This window comes from Dipodomys merriami, unplaced genomic scaffold (genome assembly GCF_024711535.1).
Source record: "Dipodomys merriami isolate MVZ:Mamm:240054 unplaced genomic scaffold, mDipMer1.0.p SCAF_120, whole genome shotgun sequence".
NCBI classification, from domain to species: Eukaryota; Metazoa; Chordata; class Mammalia; order Rodentia; family Heteromyidae; genus Dipodomys; species Dipodomys merriami.
The window spans coordinates 1,663,628-1,675,438 of record NW_027202494.1 but is presented as its reverse complement, the minus strand read 5'-3'; the positions used below and the strand labels follow the sequence as shown (position 1 = coordinate 1,675,438).

General features: G+C 57.9%; 1 protein-coding gene across 1 annotated transcript; it reads left to right on the top strand.

Moving 5' to 3' along the window:
* Window positions 1-4,021: 4,021 nt before the first annotated feature.
* Window positions 4,022-7,466, top strand: LOC138823499 (adenosine deaminase domain-containing protein 2-like). Its single transcript, XM_070016859.1, has 9 exons — window positions 4,022-4,616; window positions 5,221-5,361; window positions 5,738-5,863; window positions 5,945-6,095; window positions 6,183-6,350; window positions 6,442-6,671; window positions 6,762-6,999; window positions 7,112-7,232; window positions 7,345-7,466. Exons 1-9 carry the CDS (start codon window positions 4,022-4,024, stop codon window positions 7,447-7,449), a joined length of 1,875 nt encoding a protein of 624 aa, XP_069872960.1. The 3' UTR covers window positions 7,450-7,466.
* Window positions 7,467-11,811: the final 4,345 nt, after the last annotated feature.

The window sequence follows — 11,811 nt, the reverse complement described above, 5'->3', positions numbered from 1 at the left end:
TCTTCCGGGCCTGGCCGGAAGAGCTCCCTGGGCGGCAGGAAGTCCCGCCTCCCAGGCCAGCCCCTCCCGCGCCGCCCTCCAGCGCCCCCGTGCGGGCGGAGCTGGGTCTGCACGTCTGCGGCGCCACGCGTAGACCTGATGCACCCATGGCTGGCTCCCGGGCCTGACCGCCCCGGCGCCCTCCGGGGCGCCTGGCTCTGCTGCCCTGGGGTTTTGTACGTTTTAGGCTATGCCCAATGATCAGGGCTGATGGCGAGATGTCTTCGCGGGCTGTCAGTATGGTCTCCTCACCCTAGGAGGGGTCACACAGGTGTGGTCAGGGTGGACAGGCATGCTTTTCTGCGGAGAAGCTACACTCCCATGAAAACTCTTCTGAGAGGAGGAAAGCTTGGGAGGCCGGGTACACAGGAGGATCTCTGTTTGAGGCCGGTCCAGGCAAGAAAAGCTCACCAGCATCTCCTTCTCAGCCTTCTCTGAGCTGGCCACATGGCACATACCTGTCGTTACAAACGACGTGGAAGGCTGAGATTGGGGGGGTCTGAGTTCCCCGCCAGCCCAGGAGAGAAAAGTCTGTGAAATTCCATCTCCACAAGAAAACGAGCTAGGATGGCATGCACCTGTTACACCAGCTTCACTTGGGAAGTAAGACTCTAGCTCAAAAATAGTGAAAGACAGGCCTGGAGGAGTGGCTTAAATGGTAGAGGGGAGAGGAGGGAAGTAAGGAGAAGCACTTTTGGCTTGTCTCCTTAAGACTCGGCACTCCAGACTGCAGATGTCTTCCCTGACCACCTCAGAAGCCGACTTCAAAAGTTCCTTTTCAAGGACAAAGACGTTTTCTGTCTGGAGCAGTCCCTGGGGCATCCCGAGTATTGCTTGGTAATATTGAGTCGCTGAAAACGGAAATGAGATGAGACAATTCTCCTGAGAAAATACCAACACATCTACCCAGATTGAAAACTGAAGTCAGATGGTGTCTGATTTAGCTGCCTGTTTTGCCTCTGAGGATGGGCCTGGCCAATTAGGTCATCTGGGGTGCATTTTTCATAAACGGGATGAGCTACGGCAGCATCTCCACAATTTTGATGATAATATATTTAAAAAGTGATTATAACAAACCAGCAGTCAGAAATGACACCTTTTGTAACTAGACGAGTGATTTTAACACTTAGGCAACTTAAGCTCTCAAAATTACTTCAGAATATAAGCAACCAAAACAATTGAAGATGATTTGTTTACTTATTTTGAGATAGGGTCTTATATGAAGGTCCAGGCCAGTCTTAAACTCTCTATGTAGCTCAAGCTGGCCTTGAACCCTTGATCACCTGCCTAAGGAGTGATTCTTCACCACACCTAGCTGGAAGACGGTTTAAATCAGTGGCCCATTTCTGCTACAAGTTGTCACAGCCTACTGGCTTCAGAAAATGAAATACCTTACAGTTGTGGAGGTCACAATTCCAACCCACTTCTCACTGGGATAAAATCAAGGCATAGCAGACACCGGTCAGCAGCTCCAGAAGAATCCACGATAGGCATTTTCCTGCATCTGGAAGCGGCCTGCACTCCTTGGCTCCTGGCCCCTTCCATCCTCGTTAAATGTTCCTCAGGAAGCCACTCTCCAATTCCGACTCTTCTGTTTCCCCCCTGTGATTACCTTATCCACATAAGGCAGTGGGGGGGGGGGCCTGAGATTTGAGGATTATGGCACAAAGCCTACCAGGGCAGGAAGGTCCTTAAGGAGCTGTGGCTCAAGTGTTTGAGTGCTAGCCTTTAGTTTAAAAAAAACTAAGAGACTGCACCCAGGTCCTGAATTCAAGCCCCAGGACCAGCACATGCACACACATACACAAAAGAAGGAAAGAAGAAATTTCCTGATACTACTGTCAGCCAATAGCCTTCCTTCTAGAATAACCATCATGGTGACTCATTGCTCTAGATGAGTTGTGCCACTTGTGATCCACCAGCTACTGCTAACTACCACTTGCGGCAGCTCTACAGGATACCAAAGCCAAAGAAATGAGAAAAACCCAGAACAGAGGCAGCAGGGATCAGGGTGCCCATGGCGCACCGATTCCTGAATCCTGAGTTCCTAGAGATAAGCTTATTTATTTGGTCTAACAACAAATAAAGGTTGCCATAGGTACATTATTTGTTATTACAGTCATTGACATGAAACAGAGTTGGTGTAAAGAACAACTGGCTCCCTTGTTGTTGTTGTTGTTTTTTGTTGGTCATGGGACTTGAACTCTGGGCCTGGGCGCTGTCCCTCAGCTCTTCAGCTCAAGGCGAGCGCTCTACCACTTGAGCTACAGCACCACTTCCGGTTTTCTGGTGGTTTATTGGAGATAGGAGTCTCACGGTCTCTCCTGCCCGGGCTGGCTTTGAACCGCGATCCTCAGATCTCAGCCTCCTGAATAGCTAGGATTACAGGCATGAGCCACCAGCGCCCGGCTAAATGTACTCATTTTTTTTTCTTTTTGCTTATGTGGTGCTGAGGAATCGAACCCAGGGCCTCAGGCATGCGAGGCAAGCGCTCTACCACTGAGCCACCTTCCCAGCCCTCCCTTGTTGTTTTGAGAGTAAAAACTGCCACCTGGCATAATTCAAACATGGATTCTCCTTCATCTGTCTTTCAAGGTCCAGCTCTCAGGCCTTCCAGCATGAATGAGGGGGGCGGCGTTCTAGCCTCTTCACCCTCTCCAGAACTGTCTGTTTCAACCTTCCCAACGCCAGGTCTCAGTGGTCGGCTACTGTCGAGGAGGCTCTCCAACCTCTCAAACCTTTTCCATGCCTCACAGCTCAGCTTCAAAATTCCCTACAACCAGCGCTGCATGGTTCAAGTTAACGAGGAATGTGGCATCGTGCAGTGGAATTACCACTTGTCCACATGCTGTGGTGTCAGTGGGCATTTGGGAGGGATCTGGGTCCGGTGACTCTGCTTTTGTCTCTCTGTGAATTTGACCAGTCGGAACACCTGTTGCATTATCTCATCTCTTTAGGAGGGTGATACTGTTCCATCCCAGACCAGCCACAAAATGGGGAGTCGTAGGGGCTGGGAAGGTGGCTCAGTGGTAGAGTGCTTGCCTTGCATGCATGAGGCCCTGAGTTCGATTCCTTAGCAGCACATAAGCAGGAAAGGCTGGAAGTGGTGTAGAGCACTAGCCTTGAGCTGAAGAGCTGAGGGACAATGCCTAGGCCCAGAGTTCAGGCCCCACAACCGACAAAAAATAAAAATAAAAAACAATGGGGAGTGGCCCATTCTGATTTGGGCCACTGAACCGTGAGGGCTCATCTACACGAGCCACCACACCAATTCTTTGGAAGATCCAAGTTCCTGGTACATCAACGGTTCCTGTGTCCCAGGAGTTACACTGCCATGTCCCGCGGTCATGTCCCCATGAGCCCTGTCAGGCCCTAGAGCACAAAGCAACCGCCACTATGAATGAGACCCAGAAAGAAGCAGCTGGGCCTGCTTGCTCACTACCTGGATGTACTGTAAGATTTCATTTACAAGTCCTCTCCCAGCAAATTGTGTGCATCCCTGGCTCCATCTTATCCTTCCTGTCCCTCCCCCCACTCCTGGCCCTTCACCTCTAGCCTCTCACCTTGAAGATCTGGCATCTTCGGGTATTTTTGTGAACCAATTCAGAACTGCTCCTCCTGGGAAAGCCAGGGTACTAAGGTTTTGGGCTGGTGAGCACTTCTGTTTGGCTTCGGCCAGGCCTCCAGGGAAGTCTGAAACATGGATGCTAATAGCTTTGTGGTCCTCTGGGCAAACACAGCTGCCTGGCGTCCCAGGCCCCAGGCCCCAGCTGTGCTTTGGAGGCCTCCTGGGGTGGTAGCTACACAGCGTAAAGCCAAGTTCAAAAGCCCTCTGCCCTTCTTCACGGGTTCTCCAACCTTCAGGACCACCCGAGGTTGGAGACCAGGCTGATGGAAGGAGCCCGGCCCGGCCCGGCCCGGCCCGGCCCAGGGCACGGCCTCGCCCCGGGACAGGCGCGTGGGCCGGGGGATCAGCATCCGCATGGCCCCAGAGAGCCTGGCCTTCCGATTGGTTAATTGCACTGCAGCTCCGAGGGTTCCCATTGGTCGGCCGCAGGCGAGGGAGGCGGAGCTCACAACCTGCCGTCGACCACCTGCTCTCCACGCGGGCCGCACAGAGCCGCGCATGCGCCGCGCCAGATCGCTCCTGGCCATGGCGGCGCAGCCCGGCGTGGGGGTGGCGGGTGCGGACGACGGAGGCCGCAGGAAGCCCCGCCTGGCCGCCTCGCTGCAGATCAGCCCGGGGCCAGGCTCCTGGCGGCCGGCGGGGGCCGGCTCGGGTCACGACGCCTGGGGGGCCCCGCCGGCTCCCTGCGCAGAGGGGGACGCGGAGGGCGGCGGGCAGCCCCGGGGCGCGGCGGGGGCCGGGGGGCCGCGCGGGGCGGCGCGCGCAGGGGAAGACCCCGGGGTCAGCCCGCAGGTCCCGCCCGCAGGCCCCGCCCGGGACCTCCCGCCGGCCCCCGCGCCGCCCGGCCCGCTGCCCCGAGACCCGCCGCCCGGCCAGGCCGTGGCCTTGCTGGAGCAGTACACGGCCAGCCTGGGCGTGGCCCTGGCCTTCCGCGAGGACCAGGAGGCAGGTGAGGCCGGGCCTAGAGCTGGCCTGGGCCGCGGTGGGACCCCCCAGCCCCACCCCAGGACACAAGGACACCTCACCAACCCCAGGTGACCAGGCGGAGGGGGACGCAAGGGGCTGATCCCCGCCCCCCAGCCTGGGACCTCCAGCTTGGACGCCGTGAACCAGCTGCGCCTCAGGTCTCCAGGCATGGATCTGCCTGTGGCAGGGTCACACCTGTTGGGTGTGTTGGCTGCAGGCTCTTGGGAGGATGAGGCAGAAGGATCATGAGCCCAAGGTGGGCCTGGTTTACAGAGCAAAACCCTATCTCGAGAGACCGAGACACGGTTCATCTACAAGCTGAGCTAAGGACGGTTCCCCCCAAGCTTTCTGACCTTTAGCACATCAGTTCTGAATTATTGGGGCTCAGACGTAGAGCCTAGGTTTTTGGATGAAGCCAGGCACTTTGCCACTTGAGCCACAGTCCACTTCTGGCTTTTTGCTGGTTAATGGGAGATAGGAGCCTCACAGACTTTCCTACCCGGGCTGGCTTCAAACTGCAGTCCTCGTGTAGCGCCGTGTCCTGAGTGACTCCTCCCTCACACCTTCTTCCCCCCTGACACCCCCAGGTCCTGGCTTCCCCTTCTCTGTGTGTGTGGAACTGGATGGTGTGGTCTGCCCTGCAGGAACCGCGAGCAGCAAGACAGAGGCCAAACAGCAAGCAGCGCTCTCGGCCCTCCGCTACATCCAGAGCCACCTGGACAGCACCGGTATGGGGGCCTCCCTTGGGGGAGGCTTGCTGCCCTAAAGCCAACCTGGCTCTAGGGTGGGTGGGAGGTTGAACAGGTTGCAGCTCCGAGAAGCGTCTGATCCTGCTCTAACGTTCTTTGAAGGACAGGGACTGTTAGAAGAGCAGCTTCCCAGGTCTCCAAGGTGGAAACTGTCCCCTTCTTGGCGTCCCAAAGGAGAGGAGGAGGGCAGGCCTAGCACCCAGGGAACCCAGCTCCCCCTGCCTCTGAGGGTCCCCTGGGGCAGCGAAAGCCCACTTACTTCCCTGAGCGTCGGTAGATGCTTGGCCCAAGTCCCAGTGCTGGGGAGAGCGGCCTGGCCTGTGGGACCCGCCACTGATCTCTGGCCCTCATGCAGAGACCATCCTGACCCACGAGCAGCGCTGTGCAGCTGTGGTGAGCGCTGGCTTGGCTCGCTTGCTGGATGAGAATTCTCCATACCAGGCCTGCAAGGGGACGGTGGCGGCCGTCATCCTGGAGAGGGGTGAGGATGGCCCCGTCCCTGCCTGCCTCTGCCCTTCCCCCCCCCCGCCCATCACCAAGCCTTCTCCACCTCCCTATGCAGAGATCCCCAGTGCCAAGGGCCACACCAAGGAGATCTATGAGCTAGTGGCGCTGGGCACCGGCAGTGGCAGCTGTGCCAGCTGGCTGGAGTTCTCAGGTCGGCAGCTGCATGACTGCCACGGTCTGATCATTGCCCGTAGGGCGCTGCTGAGGTGAGGGGCGGGGGGGCGGGGGGCGGCGGGCTGGGCCTCGGCTGGCCAGGGTGACGGCCCCAGCCCCTCTCTACCTGCCGCTCCCAGGTTCTTCTTCCGGCAGCTGCTGCTGGCCACCCAGGGGGGCCCCCAGGGCAAGGAGCAGGCTGTGCTGGTCCCGCAGCCGGGGCCCGGGCCCCCCTTTGCTCTCAAGCCTGGGATCTTCCTGCACCTGTATGTCAGCAACACCCCCAAGGGAGCAGCTCACGATGTCTAGTATGTGGGGCTCCCGGGCTGGGCACCCCTCAGTTTGGCTGTTGAGGGGGCCAGGATCAGAAAAGCACAGCTGACTCTGGATCCCCCGCAGCCTCCCGCTGTCCTCGGAGGGGAGTGTCCTGAACATCCCAGCCTTCCGCCTGCAGGTCCACGTCTGTGGGCAGCTGAAGCCAGTGTCCTACGTGGCCCCAGCGCTCCGGGACACCCGAGTGGGCTGCCTGTCAGCCAGCGACAAGCTGGCGCGCTGGGCCGTGCTGGGCCTGGGCGGCGCGCTGCTGGCCCACTTTCTGCCACCGCTCTACGCCACCAGCCTGGTCCTGGGTAAGAGGCCCGAACGGCGAAGGGGCTCTGGGACCTTGTGGGGGTGCAGGGAGATGACTCTGACCACGGCCTGTGCCTTTTGCTCCACAGCTGACCCCTGCCACGACCCTCCAACTCTGAACAGGGCCATCCATGCCCGCCCCAGCCTAGATGGGGCCTCGTGCCTGCCCCCGCCCTACGTCCGCACCACCCTGCATCTGTTTTCAGGGCCTCCAGTGGCCCCCTCCAGCCCTACCCCCAGTACCTGCCATGGCCTGAGCCTCAACTGGAGTCTGGGGGATCCTGACATTGAAGTGGTGGACGTGGCCACGGGGCGTGTGAAGAGCAAGTGAGGAGGGCCTGCGGTTGGGGGGAGGCAGGCCCATCCCTCAGGGCTGAATGGCGGGCAGGCCTGCGGTCCCTCCTCCCCCGCTGCTCATCTCTCCTCTCCTTCCGCTCAGTGCCGCTGTGGGCCCCCCCTCGCGCCTCTGTAAGGCCGCCTTCCTCAGGGCCTTCCGCCAGGCTGCCCAGGCTCTGGGGAAGCTGCAGCTCCTGGCCCTGCAGACCTACGAGGACATCAAGGTCAGCGCGTGCCTCGTCCTGCGGCCCCATCGCCAGTCCTCTGTCTCCTAGTGCCAGCCTTGCTCACCCTCCCTTTGCCCTTCTCTCCCCACCCCGCTCTGTCTCCCCCTAGGCTGGACCCTACCAGGAGGCTCGCCAGCAGCTCTCCCTCCTCCTGGACCAGCAGGGCCTGGGTTCTTGGCCCTCCAAGCCATTGGTGGGCAAATTCAGGAGCTGAACTGACGGCCAGCAAGTTGGGCCCCTGCAGGGGTAGGGCCTGCTGAGCTGTGGATGCGCAGAGGCGGGGGGGGGGGATGGAGGGGGGGGGTTGGAGGGGGCTGCTGTACACCGTCTTTAATAAAGAGTTGCTTCTGGTGGTTCGGGCCTCTGTGCGTGTTGCTGGTTTGGGGGAGACAGAGACCTTGTGACGCACCCTGTGCGTGCCGGGCCCCACCCAAGCCCTGGTCTCCAGGATTATGGAGCAGCAGGGCCAGGGCCAGGCCCAGTTCACCCGTGCAGCTTGGGAGGGAAGGGCTGGCGGCCCCCGCCTTCCAGGCCACAGCTATTGTAGATGGGCCTTGGGAAGCTGGCTCCGGGGCCCCAGGGCGACCATGTTTAGTGTCACCTGACCTCTGCAATGGACAGAGATGCCCCACACTCCCATGCCCATCGGGGGCATCGCAGCAGAGAGCAGCACTGACATTGGTTTAGTATATGCTGTAGGAAGCCTCGCACTGGGACTTAAGCCCTTGCAGGAACAATGCACAGGCCCCCAGGCCTCCCGGGCCAGACAGCAAGTCCCAGGCCTCATGGCCTCTAGAGAGGGGTGAGCCCATCCCCACCCCTCCCTCCGTGTCCGTGTTCCCAGCTGTCCTGGCCGGGAGAGCTCCCACTGGGGCTGTGGAGAGCCTGGCTCTGCACAGCTCTGGTCCAGGCCCAGGCCAGTCCTTGTGTGGAAGCCCTGAGGTTGGGTCCCCCCAGCACCGCCGCCGCTGGGCATGTGTGGCTTGGCTGTGTGCACGCTGCTGGCGGCTTCAGCTAGACAGTGCAGGACCCAGCCTCGTCCCTCATCCTGCCAGCCAGCGGTGCTGTGTACCTGTGGGCACCTCGTTCTCATCATTGTCCCCTCTACACATTACAACTACTTCCAAAGCACCACCATGGTCCTAGGTGGAGGCCTAAGTCACACCCAGTGCTGTGTAGTTTGCCACTCGATAGGGATGTGTCCTGGGGATCCTGAAGCTGCAGAGGGACAGTGGATCAGAGGGCCTGCCTGGACGGGAGGAAGGTGAGTGAAGGACAGAGAGAAAATACCATCCTCCCCCAGGGCCAGGCCCAGCACTCTCCACAGGCTGCGGAAAGTAGAGCTTCTGAGCTGCGCACAGGTGGCTCACGCCTGAAATCCTAGCTCTTCAGGAAGTTGAGATCAGAGGATCATGGTTCAAGGCCAGCCTGGGCTGCAAAGTCTGTGAGACTCTTACCTCCAATAAATCACCAAAAAGCTGGAAGTGGAGCATACCAGTGGTAGAGCACCAGCCTTGAGTGAAAAAGCCAAGGGATATCACCCAGATCCTGAGCTCAAGCTCCGCTACTGGAACAAAAGAAAGTCAAGTTTCTACCGACTCCGAACTAGGAGTCAGCCCATCACCCCATTGCTCAAGTGCCCACCCCACCCCGTGAGGCTGAGCTCGCCCAGCCTGGTGCCTCACCCCAGCCTCCCACCTCAGTTGCTACCCAGGATGGCTGCCAGGATCTCTAGGTCCTTGGAGCACACAACCCTTTTGAGCCCTGAGTAGCTGGCCTACAGGAGGAGTGGAGACTTGGCGTAGTGGACCTTGCTCTGCCCTCTCCTGACAGCCAGGAAGAAGGAGGTTGGAAACGGGAAGGAGGAAGCTAGTTCCCTCCTCTGCCTGCAGGGAGGGGACACCTGAGCTGTGGACATTCCTCCCAGAGCTGGGGGGGGCAGCCAAGCACCTCTAAAGAGGAGAGAGACTGCAGGAGCACAGAAGAAGCAGGGACAGGCGCCCTGACTCAAGCAGGACACTTACCAGGCAAAGGCCAGGTAAGTACGGAGAAAAGTAATTCCACCATTTACCTTTAAGTGCTGTTGAAAGAAAAAAATCAAGCCACCTCTGGAATAAACATTTCTCACAGTCACACCTGCCCAGGGATGGAGGGTTTTCTTTTTAAAGTTCCCAGCCTATTGATGAGCTCACTTCTCACACACTGTTCACCCCAGAAATAATGAGATTGAGGCGCCACTGGGCTTCTGTGGTGACTAGAGCCCAGGCCAGAAATGACGCCATCATTTCCATTCAGCTTCACATCCCAGACCCATGGCCTTCATTAATCACATAATCACTGGGTAAGCACGTTACTCAGAGTGACATTAACTGCTGTGTTCTGCCAAGTAAGTACTATTTGTCCCCTGTTGCACAGATCTGCCTGCCCAAGCTTTCCATTCTGCAGTCTGTGCTCTGTTCTGACTCAGCGTGCTCCGTGGCAGGGGGGTGGTGACCTCAGCTTTTGAAATGGACAGTCTGCTGATGTCTTTTTGGCCTAATCCCCCCCCCAACATTTTGCAAAGAGTAGCATATTTAGATTGGGGGCTGAGGTAATTTAGCTTGGCACATGCCAGTGCTGCGCCCTTGGGGTGCCTCTCCCCACTTCCAGCAGGGCCTCCCTCCTCTGCAGTCCCAGGCCCTGGGAACCATCGCTGGACCATGGACAGCCTGGGGCAAGGGCACTGAGTAGAAACATGGACCTGGGATGCCAGCCTCAGTTTCCGAGGGTGGGTTACAACGTGCACATGCAGGGGCACAGTGGGAGGAGGGGGGAGGAGGGGGGGATGCTGCGGTCAGACCCCACGGCCATCAGCCTGGAATGAGACGTTCATTTCTGCCCATCCCCAGTAGGGGGTCCACTGCATCCTACACGAGATGGAAAATTAACAGACCGGGGTTTTTTTTTTACAGCATTGTGTTGGAAAGGGAACAGAGGCCCTAAACTAAGACTCGGAAGGCATTTTGCAAAGTTCCACGGAGTCCGAGCAGAGGGTCTGTCCTGTGAATCCTCATCCTGCTCCACAGCCCAGGAGAAATTAGCATTTAACTATTTATACACATACACAGATTTTTCTAATACGGCCTTAAGAAATATTTTTAAAATCCATGTTCCTAAGCAGCCACCATCGATAAATGAGGCCGGCTCCTTCCTTTTGTGCCACACGCCTGCTACAGCAGGAAAATGTCATGCCTTGAACCAGGGCAGGCTTTCCTAGGTATGGTGCCAAATAAAAGAATATGGGGACTCCACTGAACTAAAAAGTCTTGTGCTTCGGAGCGTCAGAAGAGTGAAAGGAAACCCACAGAACTGGGAAGGCGCTGGTAAGTCCTGTTCATAATGACAGGCTTGTATGTGCAATATTTAAAAACAAAAACAAAAACACCTCTGACAATTCAATGACAGAAGCGGCCAACCCAATAAATGGAGAAAGGTCTAACTGGAAGACATTCAAGTAAGGACGTACAAAGATCCCTTCCTTTTTAACCACCAGAAAATTGCAAATCAAAAACCTGCCCTTGCATGGCGATAAAAACAAAAAGAGCAGCACGTGTGGGTGAGAATGAGAGGAGGGGAAATGAAAGCTTGGCACGGGGCCTGGGGCCGTGGGAAGCGCCGCGGCGGCTGCCCAGCAGTTCTCCAAAGTGGTTAAATGCAGTCCCATCAATTCCGCTTCTGGGTAATGCAAAGGATACAACAACATCTACACAATGGCAGTGGCGGTGGCAGCATAATGCCGTTTCTTTCCCCAAATGGAAACAACCCAAAAGTCCATTAGCTAATGATCAAATAAGCAAAACTCAGTGCATCAGTGCCAGGGAGAATCCTTCAGGCATGCAGGCAATAAAGCTCTGACGCCTGCCACAGGAGACCCCAAGGTCACTGCAAAGACTGTCCAGAGCAGCTGTGGGTGGAGAGGAAGTGGAGCATGGGCCCGGGCCCGGCTGTGGAGAGGCCCTGGCTCTGTGAGTGCCCCTGGGGTTCTGCGCTGTTTCACCCTTGGAGTGCAGATCCTTGCTTCCACAGTGGCAGGTCAGCCGGGCCGATCCTCACTCCTGACAGGAGACCGGGCTCAGTCCACCCCCTGACCTGGACACCCTCAGAGCTTCTAGGGGACAGGGCAGGATGGGAACCAAAGCTGTGGGCTCTTTTGCTCAGTGTCCCATCACCACTAAGGTACTGGGGAGGGGGTGTGTGGGGTGTTGGAGGTGGCATGTGCCTTGACAATGCTGGGGGTTCGCTGATGGGTGCAGGTGGAACTCGCGGGCTGAGCTGTCTCTCCAGCCCCTGGCCCCTACCTGTGGGGAGCAGAGCAGACAGCTACCACCCTGGAAGAGCCCAACGACCTTGAAAACCACTGTGCTGTCAGGTCTAGGGAAGGGCAGAGCACGGCTTTGAGGTTTGGGACCAGGACAGACCTGGAACCTGAGAGCTCATTTCCCTGCAGGGGGAGCGGTCGGTTCTTCCTGAGGAGCCCCTCACCCACTTTCCCCATCATGGCTTTCCCCAGGCCTTGTTGGGGTGCCTGCTCTCTCTT